General features: G+C 44.0%; 1 protein-coding gene across 1 annotated transcript in view; it reads right to left on the reverse strand.

Moving 5' to 3' along the window:
- nfasca (neurofascin homolog (chicken) a) overlaps positions 1–22044 on the reverse strand; it is a 171470-nt gene that overhangs the window by 10424 nt on the left and 139002 nt on the right. The window contains exons 26-29 of the mRNA XM_072277651.1: positions 13105–13248; positions 8894–9013; positions 7737–7889; positions 2041–2172 (exon numbers count right to left, since the gene is read on the reverse strand). Of these exons, the coding sequence (XP_072133752.1) occupies positions 2041–2172; positions 7737–7889; positions 8894–9013; positions 13105–13248 (549 nt within the window). The remainder of the gene's footprint in view (positions 1–2040; positions 2173–7736; positions 7890–8893; positions 9014–13104; positions 13249–22044) is intronic.

The following is a 22044-nucleotide window of genomic DNA, read 5'->3' on the forward strand; positions in this document are numbered from 1 at the left end:
GCCTATCGTGGCTCTACAAGGACAGGAGAGGCACCGCTGAAATTTGGCCTTCACCCACAACTCTCCGTATACACTCACCCGCCTCCTCATTCCTACCTTAGCGATCAGTAAAGCAGTCAGGCAGTGCACACCTGATGTGTGAAAGCCCTGAGTTGAGCTGACCCCAGCTGAATTTCATGGTCAGTCCATCTCCACCTGCAGAGGTTGTTCCAATGCGGAAACCACTTCTCTGTAGAGACCCGTGTCCAAAATCGCAGCCTGCGAAATAGCTAACCTCAAAAATTTTAAGTTCTGAATTTTTTGCCCGGTGGATCAGACGTACACTTAAGCCTTTAGTGAAATGATTTTTGGATCCAAGCAATATCAGGATAAGCATGGTAGCGTAGTGGTTAACCTCAGGTTTTACAATTCCTGCTGCTGTCTGTAAGGAGGTTGTACAGTCTCCCCGTGCCCACATGGGTTTCCTCTGGATGCTCTGGTTTCTTCCCACATTCCAAAAAAGATATCTGGGTTAAGGTTAGTAAGATGTGGGCATGTTATGTTGGCACCAGGGCCATGGTTGTACCCAGCTATTCGGACTGCATTGGTCATTGATACAAATGACACTATTTTGATGTTTCAATATATGTGTGACAAATAAAGCTAATATTTTAATCTCTTTTAGGTGGGAGGATGGTTGAGCTATATGTCCAGCTATGATGTTACTGAATTGGGGAGTGTGTTGAGGGACTGTGTGGCCGATTACTATTTCTCATGTCCCACCACTATGTGCTTGACCCTATCCCATCTCCAGTCATCATTCTGAGCCCAGATAAACAAAGCTAGAAATGAGGGCATTACTTCCAACTATCACAGAAGCATGAGCACATTGAGAAGATCCTGGACCAAATGAACTCACTCTAAAATCCCGCTCCACGCACAGCCACAATGAAACTGTATAGAGCAATGGAGCTGGAGATTTGGTGTCAGAGAGCAACACTTTCCTTTATTCCTTGGGCAAGAAGAATAGGAAAACCACGTTCTACTTTATTGCCACTTCACAAATGGTCTAGGTCCACTATCCAGGTCCAGGGCTATTGGAGGGGCAATATCAATCCCTCACAGTCAACTTTTAAACAGACTGATTTAGTTTTGAAACTTCCTCTTTAAGATACATGTCCTGACATGATGGTTCTAGCGGTTTCCATTTGGGTTATTGAGAGAAAGATGGGTAAGAGATTCAATGCCAGATCTTTATCTAACAGGCCTATGTCTAAAGAACAGGATGTGCTAACACTGCTCTCCAAATTTGAGGAAGGACATTCTTGCTATTGAGGGAGTGCAGCGTAGGTTCACAAGGTTAATTCCTGGGATGGCGGAACTGTCACATGTTGAAAGATTGGAGCGACTGGGCTTGTATACTCTTGGAATTTAGAAGGCTGAGAGGGGATCTTATTGAAACATATAAGATTATTAAGGGATTGGACACGCTGGAGGCAGGAAGCATATTCCCGCTGATTGGTGAATCCAGAACCAGAGGCCACAGTTTAAGAATTAGGGGTAGGTCATTTAGAACGGAGTTGAGCAAAAACTTTTTCACCCAGAGAGTGGTGGATATGTGGAATGCTCTGCCCCAGAAGGCTGTGGAGGCCAAATCTCTGGATGCTTTCAAAAAGAGATGGATAGAGCTCTTAAAGGTAGCAGAATCAAAGGTTATGGGGATAAAGCAAGAACTGGATACTGATTGTGGATGATCAGCCATGATCACAGTGAATGGCGATGCTGGCTCGAAGGGCCGAATGGCCTACTCCTGCACGTATTGTCTACTGCTGATCAAATCTTCCTGATAAAAGGGATTGACCAATAGAATTATACCATGGAGGCAAGGTGGAGGGTCTACAGAGCTAACGTCATCAAGAAACTGTCCACCCTGCTGCCTGGCTAGAACTGAAGCCAAGAATGAGAGGCAGGGCCTCATGAATGACAGATGGGCCCTCACCCAACAGGATCACTAGAGTAGAGAGCAGAGAGGAGTGGAAGGTTATAATTTCTGCTTCTTACCTGGGTACTTGCCTCCTTTGCTCCTCTTAATGAAGCACACAATCAGCAGGATGAGGACCAGGAGAGCCACTGCACACATCAGGCCGATGAACCAGCCTTGAGTGGCGATGGAAACATGGTTGCTGGTGAAAGCTGGAAAAAATAACATGGTGTTATGTGGGAGAATCTGCTCACAGCAAACTCTGGACTGATCTGAAGAGACCACAGTGGACCAACAGTTGTTAACACTTTCCAATCAAGCCTTGATCTGAGTTCAAAAATTCTGTCTGTAAAACAGCCATAAAAATCCTCCTTAAATTTGTTTACAATGTGCTCTGTTTTTCCGCTTATTAGTTTACTATTCCATCACATGCAATCACAGCCTACTCGATAAGTCAGTGGCTCTCTCTTTGGTTTCCTTCTTCAGCACAGCTAATTCTAACCTAGCATGTCCTCTTCACCCCTGTGCTGGAAAGGAGCAGGTGAGGAACCCATCATGTGGTAAATCTCCACACTGCCATGGTGCAAGCTCCTCGATTCAACTTCCCGCTGACTGGAACCCCAATGCACATCTCATTTACACAAGGCTCTCCACCAATGTGGGATGGATTCTGATTAAAGTTCATTTATTTACCACATGTACACTAGAGTATACAGTGAAATGCACTGCGGTGTTAACAAGCAACACAACCCAAGCAGCCTGCAAATGTTGCCAACTCAGCATGCCCACCATGTTCAGCAGCACAACACAAGCAGCAGCAACGACAACAATGGCACATCAGCAGAACAAGCCTCTTTCCAGCTGGTGTTGGAACTGGACGCTGTCCTTTAGTGCCAACACCATCACTATGAGGTCCACCAAGGTCCGGAATGACATGAAGTTCTCTGAGGTCCTTCACAACCAGGTTCCTTTTCATGCTGGGGGCCACCAGCACTGAGGTTCTGAATTGCTCTGAAGCATACCATCCCCATCAGAGTGGCAGATGCTGATCACCACTGCGTCCTGAACTTGAGTCCCTGGACTAAGGGCTCAGCATTCCACCAGTGGGTTTTTGGAGCTAGAATCAAATGGATCCTTGCTTGGGCTTGGGACTGGGTGAAAATCGATAGTGTTTGGATTCAAGTTCAAATCTCTTCTGTACTGTTGCCTGAATGAATGCAGAGAAATCTCTTCACACTTCTGTACAACTTCTGTCATAACAACTTGCCAAGATACATTGTATACCTGTATCATTCCACTAGTCTACTGTTTGCTTGATACAGCAGAATATCACCCCATGTATTCATGGCATGGATTGTTAGCACAACCACTGGGCTTCACAGCACAACTCTGGTACAACAGGTACACAGAACAGATCTGACAAAACAGAACTGCAATGTCTATCTGAAGCAGCAGATGGCAGCAGCATGCACAGAGCGACATACATTGCCTGCAGCAGTCTACAGCAGTACACATAGTCACCACCAGAGGGTGCAGTTAACTGAAGTGCAGTGGTAGAGTAGAAGACAGCAGATGCTGTACGGTAATCCTGAAATAAAACTGGAAAAAATAACACTCAGTAGCTCCAGCAGCATTTTTGGAATAAGAAATAGAATAAGCATTTCAAGGTGAACATGTGTTAAGTTACAGAGAGGGAAACGGGCAGTGAGAACGATGGATTGGTAAATGACCAGTTCTGCTGTAAGGTCATCCACCTATGACAATAATCCAGTGTTTCTCTCTCCACAGCTGCTGTCTGAATTGCTGAATATTTTCAGATTCATCTTTAGTTTGAATACAAGGTTAATGGCAGGAGTCTTAGCGGTGTGGAGAAACACAGGATGCTTGGGTTCCACGTCCATAGATCTCTCAGCATTGCTACACAAGTTGATAGGGGGAGTTAAGAGGGTCCTACGGTGTGTTGGCCTTCATTAGTTGGGGATTGAGTTCAAGAGCCGGAAGGTAATATTGCAGATTTATGCAACTCTGGTTAGACCACACTTGGGAGTATTGTGTTCAGTTCTGGTCACCTCACAGGAAAGATGTGGAAGCTTTAGAAAGGGTGCAGAGGAGAGAGGAGATTTACCAGGATGCTGCTGGATTGAACAGCATGCCTTATAAGAATAGTTTGAGTGAGTTAGTGCTTTTCTCTTTTCAGTGAAGGAGGATGAGAGGTGCTGCATTAGAGGTGTACAAGGAGATAAGAGGCATAGATCGAGTGGACAGCCAGAGATTGTTTTTTCCCAGAGCGGAAATGGCTATACAAGGGTGTATTATTTTAATATGATTGGAGGTAGGTATAGGAAGGATGTCAGAGGTATTCTTTTTACACAGTGGTGATATATTAGGGACATTTAATAAGACTCTTAGATAGGCCCATGGAAGAGAGAAAAATGGTGGCCTATGTGGGGGGGAAGGGTTGGATTCATCTTAGAGTGGGTTAAAAAGATGGTACAACATGGTGGACAAAAGCCTGCACTATCGTGTAATCTTCCATGTTCTATTTTCAGCATCTACTGAGTTCTGTGTCTCACAGGTCTAGAAAAATCAGCCACAGCCAATAAGCATTAATGTTCCTTTTCTTGGACAGCGCCAGGAGTGAATGTGCCCTCTCCACCCCCACCACAGACATTCCCTTCGGTCTCTCCACCCCTCCCCATCTTTGCAAAGAAATACATGTGTACTTTCCCACTCATCCAGCTCTGGTGCAGGAGGAACAAACTGAAACGTTAGCCATGTTTCTCTCTCCGCAGATGCTGCCTGATCTGTGCAGCATTTCCAGCTTTTACTATTGAAAAGTAAAACTGAATAATGAAGCGACTGAACATGGAGGAGGCAAAATCACCCCCAAAGCAACTCAGAAATGTTTGAAGTGGTGCTTTTCTTTGTCCAGAAGTTCACTAGTTCTAAAAAATTATTGGTAAACGGAGGAGACATAAAACTTTGCAGGTGACTTGACCTTTAAATTCGAGGGTATGACGATGTTTATTTCAATGCTACATAATTGAAAACCAACCTTTTCTGGACTGGTGCCTCAGTGACCATTCCTGGTTGTTTTGCATCTTCCTGAAAATCAACAGGACCTTCCCAGTGAGGGCAGCATTTACACCTGACACAATCTGCTACGTATCTATCAAATTATATGCCTGCTTCAAATATGCACCCCTGGCAAGCTTCGTCAAAGTTCCGGCTCCCTATTAGAGATGATGAACTACATAAAACTAAGCAGTCTGACACCTACCGGTCTTTCAATAACTGAACTGCCCAATCCCACCCTGATCGCTGATCGTGGTCTCCTTCTCCTCCCCAATCCCCTGATCTCGATCTGGATGACCTATACCCCTTGTCATCTGGGAACTTTGGATGACAACAGTTCAGCATACACTGAGGTTGGCAACACTGTTCTTAACTAGACTCCCAATGTGATCAGGCTCTTGTATGATAAGATAGACTCTTGACCTCACAATCTACCTTGATATGATCTTGAACTTTACTGTTTACCTGCACTGCACCTTATCTGTAGCTGTTACACTTTATTCTGCGATATTATTGTTATACCTTGCACTGTGTAATAATTTGATCTGTATGAATAGGATGCAAGGTAGGCTTTTCATTGTATCCTGGTACATGATACTGTATATTTTTTTTCTCTTTCTTTTTGTAAAGCATAGCTTTTTTTTTTGCCCTGTGTGTTTCTTGTATTTACTGTGATTGCCTGCAAGAAAATGAATCTCAGGGTTGTTTATGGTGACATATATGTACTTTTGATACGTTTGCTTTCAACATGTGACAATAATAAGCCAATACCATTATCGGTGCCAGTACTTGCTGAGAGAGGTCCTATAAACAAGCAACTGTGTGATACTTACACAGAAAAGCGCTTACAGCAGAAAGCCATCATGTGATAAAGCCACTGGCAATGCAACCAAAGTCACGGTCAGGCAATCGAGCAGAAAATGGCAATGAGGTTGTATTGCGGAGCAGATGGAAACGCATGTTGTTTACACCGGTATTTCGGACAGTAATCAGGGAGGAGGCAGGAAGCGACAGCCCCACAGGTAACGACGTGCACTTGTAAACATACACACACGCCCTCTCACATGCACAGCAGATGCCACCTGCACCTTCACCATGCAGGCTTGGCCCATGGAACATGCAGAGCATGGTGGATGGAGTGGCTTGGTGTAGCGAGTGGGAGATGGGTCTAAAATCAGGACTTGTGGGGGTGGGGGGGGTGGGAGCATACTACACTGGAATATTAGCTGGTTGGAGGTTTCTTTCACAACATTCCCAGGAGGAATTGCTGTGGACAGTGAATTCTGAAGGAAGCAACACCTCTGCACCAGTCTGGCTGTTAAGTGGCACAAACAGCTCACTGCTAAGCCGTGTGGGACACAGAGGGAGAGTAGTGGAAGTTTAAATAAGTTAATAAACTTCTAAATCACTGCGAACAATAGACCTGAGAGGGACAAGACTGTGGAAATATCATAGGAATAGGAAAAGTCTATTTATTACAATAAGATGGATTCTTCACCTCACAGTCTACCCTGTTATATCCTTGCATCTTATTGTCTGCCTACACTGCACTTACTCTGTAGCTAACGCTTTATTCTGTACTTTGTTCTTGTTTTTCACTTGTACTACCTCAATGTACCGATGTGATGTAATGTATGGGTGGCAGGCAAAACAGAGTTTTTCACTGTACCTCAGTATGTGCGACAATGATAAAAGTATTTAAAATAATGTATAAAAGACTCGTGACATCAGGGTGCACTCCTTCATATGGAATCTTCAAGAGGTGGTCCTGGAGAGGGTAAGATCTGTTTGGGGAAAAGAGGGGGCAATCGTTCCAAGATGGATGTCCCAAAAGGCATCTTTGTGAAGAAGCCGCTCTCTGAGTTGCAACTCCCTGTCATTAGCAACTGGAGCCATGGAGGATGTGGCCTTGTGACCTTGGTCCACCTTCCATTTTTATCTCTAATGGACATATTCCTATTTGGAGTTGCTGATGCAAAGCCTCAAAGGATGGGAAGGCACATGGAAGTTTGAAACACAAAGGCATACTGCTGAGAAGCTGGTAGAGGCAGGTATTCTCACAGGTACGTTCAAGGACAAAAAATACATCGAGCAGAATCTGGAAAGCTGCTTGAATCACCAAGGCATGGAAGTCTATGAACTGAATGCCAATAAATAGGACTAGTATAGATAAGTCCAATGGTCAGCATAGATCTGACGTGCTGAAGGGCCTATTCCTGTGCTATACAACACTTGACATATGCCTGATGTTACAGCAAATCAAGAATGAACATACAGTAAGAATCATAAGGTACAGATGAGAGAGGGACATCATGTTTATGCTGATGGAGGAGATTGGTCCATGCCACCCCTAGGAATAAGATGGTCTCGCCAAGTAACTCCCTAAACTGCTCCTGCCTCATCGAGCTTGGGTCCTCTGGTCACTGTCCCACCTTGGCTTTAGGTGACTTGGATACGTCTTATCAGGAGATGCCTACTCTTCCTGTTGCATTTTATCACTTACAGAAGGCAGGCAAACCCCCTAATGCAAGGAGCAGTGACAAGCCATGCATGGCCAAACAAGGGCAAGATCCGCACTCTTCGCTGGCTTTCATGCCCCTGCCTGGTTCCGCCGTGCCGTGAGCGGGAGAACAGTGGGGGATGCAGAGGAAGGGCAGTGTGGCACACAGGCATGCATGTGCAAGGCTTTGTCCGACCTCACCTGGGCTGGTCTCAATGGTGGTGGCGTTGCTGGTGACAAACGGGAACAGGGCGGAGTACACTCGCACTTTGTACTGGATGCCGGGTGTTAAGCCCAGGATTTGGGTAGTGTTCCGACCGACCTTCACCTGTTCCTGTTTCACCGTGCCATTACCTGTCAGTCGTGCGTGAAGGAGACAAGAGATTCAGGTCAACTCCTTGGAGGCTGCCTCTGCTGGCGGGGGGACAATATTACAACTCTGTCCTGCAGTGAGGATGGTGAGACAAAGCTCCCTGTACTCCACTCCTTCCTCAGAGCCTTCCATCCCCAACTCTCACAGCCCAAACGAGATCTCCTGCTACACACGTTCTGCCAGTTATCACCAACCTTCTGATCTATCCCAGGAGTACCAGCTTAAGAGCAGAGGTGCTATGTTTTGGGTCATCACATATGGGTGTATAATCCACAAAGCATGCTGGCCAGTACCCACACAGAGGGATTATGAGGAATTCTAGCTGACTGGAGCTGATCGAGATGCCATCTCCAGTGGGACACGCAAATATCCGGATTATTCAGTCAACGGGGAGATGAGGCTCCCCTCCGCTTGAGTTGAATGTAACATAGGGGCAACACTCATGGATCCAGTGTAGACTATCTGTTGCCATTAGAGCTGGGTTTGATTCTGATCCCCCCTTTGGTCCCATTGCCGACCTTCCACTGGAGGCCACACTGGGCCAGAGAGAGTGGACATGGTGTTGCTGTCCCTGTGAATGGACCCAAAATGTGTGTGGTGGGGTGGAGGGGTGTATTGGGGATGGATCAAGTCCCCAGTGTCACAAATCCCACTCCGGAGCCTCTCAGGCTTTCTGACCTCTTAAGTGACACCCTGTCTGGTATTTTCCAACCCCTCCACTCTTCTCTCGGAGATCTGTAAAATGCCCAGTGTCCCCTCCACTGATAATGCTTCCCCTTAATTCCAACCCTGTCCTAGCAGTCTCTCACCACCTGAAGTTCCCCTTCCTCACTGCCCATACCTCGAGGGCAAGGCTCTGTAGTTCTGTATAGCAGCACCTCCACCCAGGGCCAGACTGGGCCGCAGAACGGCGATTGCTAGCATTGCACTCCTGTCCCATCCAGATCACTGGCCGCATGTGTACAGAGCATAGAGCAGTGCTTACTGTGAATGTATTCAACCATAAACTCGGCCATTTCGCTCGGGAAATCGTGTTTCCACGTGACATTGACATAGTCATTGCCTGCTGATGTAGTGAGGTTCCAAATTCTACCAGGAGCTTCCTCTAAACAGGCATCAGAGAGAGAGAGAGAGAGAGAGAGAGAGAATTAGGTGGAGGGGAGCAGAGGCCAGATCCCCGACTGGAGCATGCAACGGTTGTCCACCCACTGTTGGGTTCATGCCCACAACACAAATTCTAGACACACATTACATAGGGTTGACCGGAAGCCTAACAAAACCTGGTAAAGGAGCATAATGGTTAGCATAAAGCTGCGGCAGTGTCAGTGGGCAGCTGTCTGTAAGGAGCTTGTATGTTCTTCCCGTGTCCGTGTGGGGTTCCTCTGGGTGCTCTGGCTTCCTCCCGCATTCCAAAGACGTACAGGTCAATAGGTTAATTGGTTTTGGATGTGGGCCCGCGAAGGTATGCTGTATTTCTAAATAAATAACCACTGGATCCTTCCAAACAAGCTGTCACCCTCACTGTCAGAGTTCAACTGAAGCTTGGGATATTCACTCAGCGGCTTCAGCTATTCTACTTAAGCTGGCTGTCCGTAGGAGGTCTCCGATTCGTCCCAATCCTCTGGTCTTCCCATGTAGCTTCATGCTGGCTGTCCGTAGGAGGTCTCCGATTCGTCCCACTCCTCTGGTCTTCCCACGTAGCTTCATGCTGGCTGTCCGTAGGAGGTCTCCAATTCGTCCCACTCCTCTGGTCTTTCTATGTAGCTTCATGCTGGCTGTCTGAGGAGGTCTCCAATTCGTCCCACTCCTCTGTTCTTCCCACGTAGCTTCATGCTGGCTGTCCGAGGAAGTTTCCAATTCGTCCACCCTCTCCCTCTGTTCTTCCCACGTAGCTTCATGCTGGCTGTCCGAGGAGGTTTCCAATTCGTCCCACTCCTCTGTTCTTCCCACGTAGCTTCATGCTGGCTGTCCGAGGAGGTTTCCAATTCGTCCACCCTCTCCTCTGGTCTTCCAATGTAACCTTATATTGGCTCTCTGTAGGAGATCTCCAATTTGCCCCACTCCTCTGGTCTTCCCATGTAGCTTTTCTCTTGATGTTATTTACTGAATTTCCTTTGGAGATTTCATCTCCAATCTGGTTCCATTACCTTTCAAGTAGGGCAGTTCTCTCCACAAAAGCTTGCTGAATTTATTCACTGAATATCCCCTCTTAATTATTTTGCCAATGATCTTCAATTTGCCTCCTGGCTAGCAACCCTTCTACCTGTTAGGATAGTTCATCCCTGCTTACTTTCTCAGGGCCCAACGTTCATGTTCAATGCCCCCAGTAAATCTCTGCACAATTTTCACTGTGCCAAAGCAAGCTATTCCAGCTCTTCACAGTAATGGTGCCAGCTTGGTCAATCACACTGCGACGCAAGAGACTGCAGATGCTGGAACCTAGAACAGAGAACGAACCACTGGATGAGCCCAGAAGGTCAGGAAGCAACCGTAGAGGTCTATCTTTTGGACTATTGAATCCCGGTGCAGAGCCGTGACCTGAAATGTCAACCAAACCTTTTACTCCACAGATGCCAGTTCTTCTAGCAATTTGTTTCTTGCTATTGGTGCCTCGCACATAGTCTTCTCGTCCTTTCAACATATCATGCCCAGAAATGGGCTGCACGTTAATTGCAATAAAAAAATCCCTGCTTCAAACAAATTCAAGCGGTTATTTGGCAGATATTGCAACATTGGTTAACAATCTCCGAGCATTAAAATGTTCTTCATCTATACGAAAGATGTAGACTTCACAAAAAGAAAATGGAATGGATTGTGCGGTAAACTGCTGGCAGATACCCATATAACTACTAGGAGGATCACATATTTTTTAACGTTAACTCTTCTTCACTGATGCTGCCTGACCTGTTGAGTACATCCAACATTTTCGGTTTCCATTTCTGATTTTCAAGATTTCTACTTGATTTTTATTTTACTGGAACCAGTACAAAGGGCTGAATGGTCTATATGTGTACTTGTAACTTCTGAGATTCAATAATTCATCCAATTAAGTCAGACATTTAGTCAGAACAACAAATTCTGTTGAATTGTCCCATTCAATTCAATACCAGGACAGTATCGATCCTAGTGTTTGGCATCATAGTTACAGTATGATTAAATATTTACAACATATTTAATACAAAAGAAAGACAGGGAAGTGATTACTTGAGCTAACATTAAGATAAGAAAAGTTGGCATGGATTTGACGTGCCAGAAGAGGCTTTTACTGTGCTGCATCTCTAAATCTGCAATGACGAAAGATGACAGCAGAGACAGAACTGTTATTGACCAACACTTCCTTTTACTTTAATGCTGAAATATCTTGTATCTGGCTCCACTGTGGACTGAATATGTAGAGATGCTGTCAAAGTCAGCACTGTCAGGTACCATAACCTATCTATGTAATGCATTTAGAATTGGACATTCTTTTAACCTTTACACTTTATTAATGCCATTCTTACAACAGTGGCATTCATGTAAATGCAGCACACTATAGTTACCTAATAATGAGTCCCGTTGAGGACCTCAGCTTGAAACGTGGACTGTTTATTCCCATTCTTAGATGTTTTAGATACATCCTGTGCTTCACTGGTTTACTGCAATCTTTGTCATTAATATATAATGGCTCCCTTTCACTACGGGGATTGCAGCAGTTATAGGAGGAAGTTTATCACCATCGCCTCCCCAGGGCATTAAGGGATGGACACTAAATACAAGCCTCTGCAGATATGCTCCTAATGTATGAGCAAAGTTTTCAGAAGAGCATAGAAGCAGAATTAAGCCATTTGGCCCATCGAGTTGGGTTCGCCATTCAATCATGGCTGATTTATTTTCTCTCTCAACCTTGTTCTCCCTGTTTGATATCCTTACTAATTGAGAACTTCTACCAACCTCTGCTTTAAATATATCCAATGACTTGGTTTCCACAGCCACCTGTGGCAATGAATTCCACAGATTCACCATCCTTTGGCTAAAGGAATTCCTCTTCATCTCTAATCTAAAGGAATGTTTTTCTGTTCTGAGGCTGTGACAGCTGATCCAAGACTCCCCCTCTATCTGAAACATCCTCTCCACGTCCATTCAATCTAGATCTTTCAATATCTGGTAGACTTCATGAGCTCCTTCCTCACTCTTCTAAACCCCAGTGAGTACAGGCCCAGAGCCATCAAACGTTCCTCATACGTTAACGTTTTCACTCCTGGGATTGTTCTTATAAACTTCCTCTCAATCCTCTGCAATGCCAGCACACCCTTTCTTAAATGTGGGCAGAAAACTGCTCACAAAACTCCAAATACAGTCTGATCAATGCCCTACGAAGATTCCGAAGTAGCATGCCTGTCTGAACAGCATAATGCTAGATTTACAAACACATGCTGTGGGTTTGAGCTGTCGTTCAGCTAACAGTGACAGGTCGTTAAGTACTGCTGAGAAGGCAACAGCACAGAGAAACTATCACGTGGAAACCTTCCTTAAAAATGGCACTGTCTCTGCAGCAAACTCACTGCATTGCACTGCATCATCAGTGCACATTGGCTTCCACAGTTTTTAATTTACATTTTAAATCAATCATTAGACCACAAGACCATAAGACATAGGAACAGAATTAGGCCATTTGGCCCATCGAGTCACCTCCGCCATTTCATCATGGCTGATCCAATTTTCCTCTCAGCCCTAATCTCTCGTCTTTCCACTGTATCCCTTCAAGGCTTGATCAATCACAAATCTATCAATCTCTGCCTTAAATATTCGTAAACACTTGGCCTCCACAGCTGCCTGTGCAATGAATTCCACAGAATCACTACTCTCTGGCTACAGAAATTCCTCCTCATCTCTGTTCTAAAAGGACACCCCTCTATTCTGAGGCTGAGTCCTCTGGTCTTAGACTCTCCCACCATAGGAAACATCCTTACCACATCTACTCTATCAAGGCCTTTCACTATTCAATAGGTTTCATTGAGGTCACGCCTCATTCTTCTGAACTCTGGTGAATACAGGCCCAGAGCCATCCAACGCTCTTCATATGACAAATCGTTCAAAATCAGAGGTGCTTGACCACCTAAGCATCAGTTAATTCATTAGGATTGGTGGCAATAGCTCAGTGAATGTTTACACTCATCGTGGATATAAGACTTAATAGTACCAGCAAAGATCAGATACCATATATGTGAGTGCCTGTGACGGCTGGCGGAACGAATTCGGTGACGGCGGTGGTTGGGGGTGCGACGCTGGTGGTGCTAGTGGCTTCGGTTGTGATGCTGGTTTCAGCTGGAATGGTTGGTATGGGGATAAATCCTGAGATGACTGAGAGGCAGGGGAAAAAAAAGAGAAACAGCAGAATTGAATCACTGTAATTGAATTCAAAATGACACTAATCCTGGGATGTACTGATGGCTCTTAACAACTTTTAAGGGAAATTTAAACAGGGACGTGGATGAAAGAAAAATGGAGGTGGGGGAAGGAAAGCATTAGATTGACTTTGAGGTAGGTTAAAAGGCTGCTATAACATTGTGGGCCAAAGGGTCTGTACTATGCTGTACTGTTCTATGTTCTAAATTGAGTAAAAGCAGATACTTTGATGATGATTTTGGCAGCTTTATTTAAGGGTGTTGTTACAGTGTAAAATGAATGCCAGCCAATTAGCTCATAGCACAAACAACAGCATGATAAAAGACAGATTATCTGAATTGCTGTCCTTGCCTCTAGGATTACTATTGGACTGGAAGGCAGGAGAAAATCCCTGCCCTAAATCTGAGTGGAGCTCATGTCCAGCTGGGAAGGCAGAAGAGGGTCTCCATTTCACACCAAATTGGAAATGTCTTTGATAGTCATAGTCATACTTTATCGATCCCGGAGGAAATTGGATTTTCGTTACAGTTGCTCCATAAATAATAAATAGTAATAAAACCATAAATAGTTAAATACTAATATGTAAATTATGCTAGGAAATAAGTCCAGGACCAGCCTATTGGCTCGGGGTCCTGGACTTATTTCCTGGCATAATTTACATAGTTGGGCCCTCTAGCTGTGCCCTAAGGCAGTATCAATTTAGATGTTGTGCTCAAATGTCCGGAGTTGCTCAAAAAGCTCAGGAGGTAGGAGCCCTAAATAGAAAATGGTCATGAGACCAAACAGGAAAGAGTTAATTTAGATTTACCAAGCTCAGAGAATCCAAAAAAAAAATCAGGGAGTTGAATCCTGGATGGAATTTGTTGCTTTAACTGAGCATGATTGGATTAGGATTGCCAATAGATATTCTGAGGTAAACCACAAACTGTCCAGTAGGTACAGGTGTAAGGAGATAGAACAGCAGTATTAATTGGAGAACAGCTTAATCCAGAGTTCTATCAGACAGGAAATTAGAAATGTGTGCAATAAAGGAACAGCAGTTATAATGGGTGACTTCAATCTACATGTAGATTGGGTGAACCAAATTGGTAAAGGTGCTGAGGAAGAGGATTTCTTGGAATGTATGCAGGATGGTTTTTTGAACCAACATGTCGAGGAACCAACTACAAAGCAGGCTATTCTGGACTGGGTTTTGAGCAATGAGGAAGGGTTAATTAGCAATCTTGTCGTGAGAGGCCCCTTGGGTAAGAGTGACCATAATATGGTGGAATTCTTCATTAAGATGGAGAGTGACATAGTTAATTCAGAAACAAAGGTTCTGAACTTAAAGAGGGGTAACTTTGAAGGTATGAGATGTGAATTAGCTAAGATAGACTGGCAAATGACACTTAAAGGATTGACGGTGGATATGCAATGGCAAGCATTTAAAGGTTGCATGGATGAACTACAACAATTGTTCATCTCAGTTTGGCAAAAGAATAAATCAAAGAAGGTAGTGCAACTGTAGCTGACAAGAGAAATTAGGGATAGTATCAATTCCAAAGAAGAAGCATACAAATTAGCCAGAGAAAGTGGCTCACCTGAGGACTGGGAGGAATTCAGAGTTCAGCAGAGGAGGACAAAGGGCTTAATTAGGAAGGGGAAAAAAGATTATGAGAGAAAACTGGCAGGGAACATAAAAACTGACTGTAAAAGCTTTTATAGATATGTAAAAAGGAAAAGACTGGTAAAGACAAATGTAGGTCCCCTACAGACAGAAACAGGTGAATTGATTATGGGGAGCAAGGACATGGCAGACCAATTGAATAATTACTTTGGTTCTGCCTTCACTAAGGAGGACATAAATAATCTTCCAGAAATAGTAGGGGACAGAGAGTCCAGTGAGATGGAGGAACTGAGCGAAATACATGTTAGTAGGGAAGTGGTGTTAGGTAAATTGAAGGGATTGAAGGCAGATAAATCCCCAGGGCCAGATGGTCTGCATCCTAGACTGCTTAAGGAAGTAGCCCAAGAAATAGTGGATGCATTAGTGATAATTTTTCAAAACTCGTTAGATTCTAGACTAGTTCCTGAGGATTGGAGGGTGGCTAATGTAACCCCACTTTTTAAAAAAGGAGGGAGCAAGAAACCGGGGAATTATAGACCGGTTAGCCTAATGTCAGTGGTGGGAAAACTGCTGGAGTCAGTTATCAAAGATGTGATAACAGCACATTTGGAAAGCGGTGAAATCATCGGACAAAGTCAGCATGGATTTGTGAAAGGAAAATCATGTCTGACAAATCTCATAGAATTTTTTGAGAATGTAACTAGTAGAGTGGATAGGGGAGAACCAGTGGATGTGGTATATTTGGATTTTCAAAAGGCTCTTGACAAGGTCCCACACAGGAGATTAGTGTGCAAACTTAAAGCACACGGTATTGGGGGTAAGGTATTGATGTGGATGGAGAATTGGTTAGCAGACAGGAAGCAAAGAGTGGGAATAAACGGGACCTTTTCAGAATGGCAGGCGGTGACTAGTGGGGTACCGCAAGGCTCAGTGCTGGGACCCCAGTTGTTTACAATATATATTAATGACTTGGATGAGGGATTTAAATGCAGCATCTCCAAGTCTGCGGATGACACGAAGCTGGGTGGCAGTGTTAGCTGTGAGGAGGATGCTAAGAGGATGCAGAGTGACTTGGATAGGTTGGGTGAGTGGGCAAATTCATGGCAGATGCAATTTAATGTGGATAAATGTGAAGTTATCCAGTTTGGTGGCAAAAATAGGAAAACAGATTATTATCTGAATGGTGGCCGATTAGGAAAAGGGGAGGTGCAATGAGACCTGGGTGTCATTATACACCAGTCATTGAAAGTGGGCATGCAGGTACAGCAGGCGGTGAAAAAGGCGAATGGTATGCTGGCATTTATAGCGAGAGGATTCGAGTACAGGAGCAGGGAGGTACTACTGCAGTTGTACAAGGCCTTGGTGAGACCACACCTGGAGTATTGTGTGCAGTTTTGGTCCCCTAATCTGAGGAAAGACATCCTTGCCATAGAGGGAGTACAAAGAAAGTTCACCAGATTGATTCCTGGGATGGCAGGACTTTCATATGAAGAAAGACTGGATGAACTGGGCTTGTACTCGTTGGAATTTAGAAGATTGAGGGGGGTTCTGATTGAAACATATAAAATCCTAAAGAGATTGGACAGGCTAGATGCAGGAAGATTGTTCCCGATGTTGGGGAAGTCCAGAACAAGGGGTCACAGTTTGAGGATAAAGGGGAAGCCTTTTAGGACCGAGATTCGGAAAAACTTCTTCACACAGAGAGTGGTGAATCTGTGGAATTCTCTGCCACAGGAAACAGTTGAGGCCAGTTCATTGGCTATATTTAAGAGGGAGTTAGATATGGCCCTTGTGGCTACGGGGATCAGGGGGTATGGAGGGAAGGCTGGGGCAGGGTTCTGAGTTGGATGATCAGCCATGATCATAATAAATGGCGGTGCAGGCTGGAAGGGCCGAATGGCCTACTCCTGCACCTATTTTCTATGTTTCTATGAGATCTGTAGTATCTGGCTTCAAGGGCTTTGTTGTTAATCTGGGCTGGTTGGCCCTTCTACTGAGATGTGTCTTGTGACAAGCTCTATTGTGTGTTCGATGATTGTTCAGTCGTTTTGTGTGTGTGGGTATGGATTCTCTTTCTGCATAATGGGGAGGTTGTTGCAGCCAGACAGCATAGATCATCAGCCAGAGAATGATATCCCCAGGCTTGGGTTGCCAGATCTAGACTTGTACAATGTAGATTTCATCCTATCATCTCCCCTCGCCACTGGCCCATGTGCTGCTTACCCATGGCAAATTGGACATTGTTCCTTCTGATGTTCAGGTAATCAAGCATATTCATTGCCTTAGTTTAATTAATTCTATGAAAGGTAAACAAATTATAGAAGATAAGATAGCAGGTTTGATAGAAATGAATTAAATTATGCTATGGATTGAGAGAGACAGGCAATATTTTTTTCTCCCAGGATTTGACACAGAGAGCGGTGGGTACGTGGAATGCCCTGCCAGGGGTGGTGGTAGAGGCAGATACATTAGTGGCATTTAAGAAACTCTTAGACAGGCACGTAGATGACAGAAAGAATGGAGGGCGTTTAGGAGAGAAGGGTTAGCTTGATCTTAGAGTAGGGTAAAAAGTTGGCACAAGATCGTGGGCTGAAAGGCCTGTATTGTGCTGTAGTGTTCTATGTTCTATGAAGTGTCTCACACTAGGGGGCATGTATTTAAGGTGAGAGTAGGAAAGTACAAAGGAGATGTGTGAGGCAAGTTATTTTACACAGAGAGGTGGTGGCCTGGAGTGCACTGCTGGTTGTGGTAACACAATACGTCAAAGAGCCTGTCCTGTGCTGTAATGTTCTGTAAATGAAAATACAAGAAGAAAATGAAAAGGTCCCACTACCTATATATTTTTTTACTGTTCTTATGATTTCCCCAGTTCTGCCACAGAGGATTCTAACAATCTTCTCCAAGACAACACTGGAGAACGGTAACCTTACCAGATGTCCCTGAGAGAAGACTGCGAGTTGCCCTGCAAGAGTGAACTGAACTGGCAAGAAGAAGAAAAAAAGACCTTGCATTGTGAATAATCAGAAGTAGGGAAGACCCAGGTAGCAGCAAAAGCCATTGGAATCGTACTGATTCACAGAGCAAATTCTTCGTCAGTGTGTGAGGCACACTCACAGTGCGTCCCACTGGTCTCGCATTGTGTGAGGTTACTTCGGGGGAAACAGAGTGTCATCCAACCTGACACCTGGCTGTCCAGAGCCATCACTGCATCACCACACTGCACACAAGAGGGAGATCTATAAACAGTTTTGTTTAAAGAGGCATCATCCTTTCTAAAGCTCCACACAGGCTGAATCAAGAACATGAATTCCTTTATTGATACAAATTATTTTATTCCCTTCTAGTCTGGACAGCAAGCATATTACTTGCAAAATAATGTCAAGATTTATTATTTTTAATGAATGAACTAACTAACCACCATTCATTTTTTAGACACGGAAGCAAAGTGATTAACTCTAAAGTTTCGTTAAACATGTCAAGGTTTTAGAAATAATGTTCCAATTAAATTCAAAAAACATATTCTTTTAAAAGTTACAATAAATGCCTGCTATTTGTAGCTTGTCGAAAGGATGCACTGTCCCTTTAATTGGCAGCACTTGTTTTAATCCCTTTTACAATTTGTTCATTCCATTTGCAAATAGAAGCACTTCAGCCAAGAGTAGTGAACTTACAAGTCCAGAACATGCTGATGAAGGCCATACATGAATGAGAGTGGAAATGAGGAATGAGTGCAGTGACTGCCCTTGTTGCGAAAGCATCTTACAAAATACTGGCATCATTTCATGGTCAAGCGTTGCCATGCTCTAGCACAGAGCTACAACATGCCCCCTCACTTGCATTTCACTGATGGTGTTAGATAGCATGCAGCCACCTCCTGCATTTCAGAATGGACTTGAGTTTATACATACATGCGTGCGCGCGCGCGCGCACACACACACACACACACACACACACACACACACACTCACACACACAAAGCTTCTACAAGTAGGACCAAAAGAGCAATTTCTAGTTTCTCAGCAAAAGGTAAGTAAATCACATTGTTTTTTGTTGTGGTCCTCATATTCTTTCACAAATATAGAATTAAATCTAACTAGACATAGAGCCTAGTTTTTCTTACTGACTGGCATGCTCCCATTCATTAAACTTCTAATTTCTCGGATTGAAATATTTTCTAGTACTGTACTGGACAAACATAACCTTCCTTATTGGCTAGTACAAAATGTCAGTGCAAATGGACAGTCAGTTCTGTCATTCACTTTGTTAGTAATGTGATATCAGTCCTACGATATACCCAGTCATCACTGGGCCACTTAATCTTGCAATTATTGCTTGCGTTTGCAATCTGTTGGAGAAATTCAAGGAGTTGAGCAGTGTTTGTGGGTGGGGGTGGGGGGAGGAAACAGAATTGTTGATGCTTCAGGTTTCGACCTGATATATTGACAATTCCTCCACTCCCCCCCCCCCCCCACAGATGCCATTTGACCCATCGAGTTAATCCAACAGTTTGTTTATTGCTTGGGATACTCATTCCTGTTAAACACACAGTCAGTTCTGAAAAATTTGGTACTGTTACACAACTATTCAGCAATGGGACATTCAGTGCTGTAACACACAATTATTCAGCGGTATTAAGGCACCCAGTCAAAAAAAAAGGGATACTCAGTGGTGTTACAAACTCAGTCACATTGGGATGTTGTGCTTTAAAACACAAGGTTGGATGCAGACACGAGTCCAAAAGGATGCTTTTGGTCAGTTGATCAGCTGAGGGGAATGCTTCCTAAGCTAAATGTTCCAAGTCAGGCTGGACTGTTGGAGTGGAAACAAAGTGCTATTAAAAATGTGGCCGGTTCTAGGACAGTCAATCCTAGCACATCCTATCCTCTTATACACTTACCAGCAGAGAGCGGTATAAGTGGAACAAAGTGACTCAGAAAGAATGAAGGAGCGTGCATCCATGTAGAGTCATCGTACTGAAATTCACTACTTCTTCTTAATCTGCTGGAAGGTCAGAGGATCAAAGTTGGATAGAGACACAAGTCCAAAAAGATGCTTCTGATCGGATGATTACCAGATGTAGAGAGTGTTTCCTAGTCCAGTTCCTCAAGTCAGGCTGGACTGTTGGAGAAGTAGAAAGTGCCTATGGATGGTGGGGTTGGAGACATCCGGATTGTGTGTTCTGCAGTGGTCAATCAGAGCAAAAGCCAAAGCAACTTTTCAAGTGTGCTGCCGATCTCCCCACCCACATCCCCAGATTACAGTCAGTGATTGGAAGGTGCAATTGAAACATAGTCATGGTCATAGTCATAGTCACAGACATAATTTATTGATCCCGAGGGAAATTGGTTAACCCAATGAATATTGAAAGGCCTAGATAGAGTGAATGTGGAGAAAATGTTTCCAATTGTGGGAGAGTCTAGGACCGAAGGGCAGAGCCTCAGAATACAAGGATGTCCCTTTAGAACAAAGATGAGGAGGAACTTCTTTAGCTAGAGGATGGTGAATCTGTGGAATTCATTGCCACAGATGTCTGTGGAGGCCAAGTCATTGGGTATATTTAAAATGGTGGTTGATAGGTTCTTGATTAGTAAGGGTGTCATAAGTTAAAGGAAGAGAGAATGGGGTTGAGAAGGATAATAAATTAGCCATGTATGAATGGTGGAGCAAACTCAATGGGTTGAATGGCCTAATTCTGTCTTATGGTCCCATTGGAGTCAAAGGGTTGGTTACAGACTAAACCTGAGTATCCCAGTGCTGACCGCTTACAACAGAACGGACATCCTCAACTGGCAGGATAGAATGTACTCAGTAAAGTTCCACAGAATAACCTTTCCATTTTGGGCAAAACACCTTGCGATCTGAACCTGAAGACTCTAATGGAGATAATCATCAATACAGCTGGTAATTATGAGCAGTGTTAGACATGAACAAAACTGGATTGAATCTGCAATTGTGTCGAAAACGGGAACTCCATAATTTAATTCCAAATCCATCCTTCAATTTTAAGCCTCACCACCAACTTACAGCTTTGAGCTTTGTATGATCAAGAATCTTAGAATTCAGGTACTGCTAAATTCTACCAAAATGAGGTCCAATCTCATTCAGGCTGGTTTAAGATTTCTGAAAGTAAATTTTTGATCAGTGGTACTCTTTTAATGGTGAATAACTTCTGCTAATGACTGTCCTACCTAAGGTCAGGAATTAAGCAATTCTCTTTATGATTGTCTATAAGGACTTTATCACTGTTTTGCAGTGTTGAGTGATTTAAGTGGCACAGTAAAGGTCTTATTGTCAGGTGACTGGGCGTGTCTACCTTCTCCCTTCTGTCTCTGTATTGAGCCCACTCTTCATCAGAACTTTTCTTAACTGGCCAGTTCCCATGTATTTACGAAATGTCCTGCCCTTTCCTGGAGATGTGTGTTATTCTCAGACGTCCATTAGTGGCACCAATGTGGTTGTAAATACTGGATCCATACTAGATGCGGAATGATTTTAACTTTGGAATTCTTTGCAGCAGAGGATACTCAGGTGCAGATGAATTCAAGGTTGAACTGGTGGATTTTGGGGCATTTAGTGAATAAGAAGAGGTGAGAATCAGTTATAATTATGTTGAATAGTGGACAGCTCAAGACCTATCCCTGCCTTCTTGTTCCAGGATGTCAGTTTCATTCTCATTGCCGAAGTAAAATAAATAAGATGCAGTCTGGTCTCCTGCTGTGCTTCATTAAGATCTGAAACATTCAGGCCACTTCGAAATATGAAGCCTGCAATAGGGAAACAGTCCATTCAGCCCAATTTGTCAATGCTGACAAGTGGGCACCCTTCCAGCACTTGGTCACCCTATCCCTAAGCAAATCAGCTACCTGTCGTTAACGCTGAAGCGACACAGTTTCAGCCATTCATTCAGACAGCAAGTTCCAGGTACAGGTGGTTTTGCTATAATATCTTTATATAACACAAATCTGTTGTATTGCACCTGATGGATTAAGGAACACTATTTGCACTATGTAGGTTGCGTTAGTTTATGGAACAACTGTGACTGGGAAAATCTGTGCTTTGAAGGCAACCACAGCAGACTACTCTTGTATAATGTGAACTTTTGAAACAAGGGTTCTTTGGGAATGCAACAATTATGTTACAGCAGA

The sequence above is a fragment of the Mobula birostris genome, chromosome 14, assembly GCF_030028105.1.
Source record: "Mobula birostris isolate sMobBir1 chromosome 14, sMobBir1.hap1, whole genome shotgun sequence".
Lineage (NCBI taxonomy): Eukaryota > Metazoa > Chordata > Chondrichthyes > Myliobatiformes > Myliobatidae > Mobula > Mobula birostris.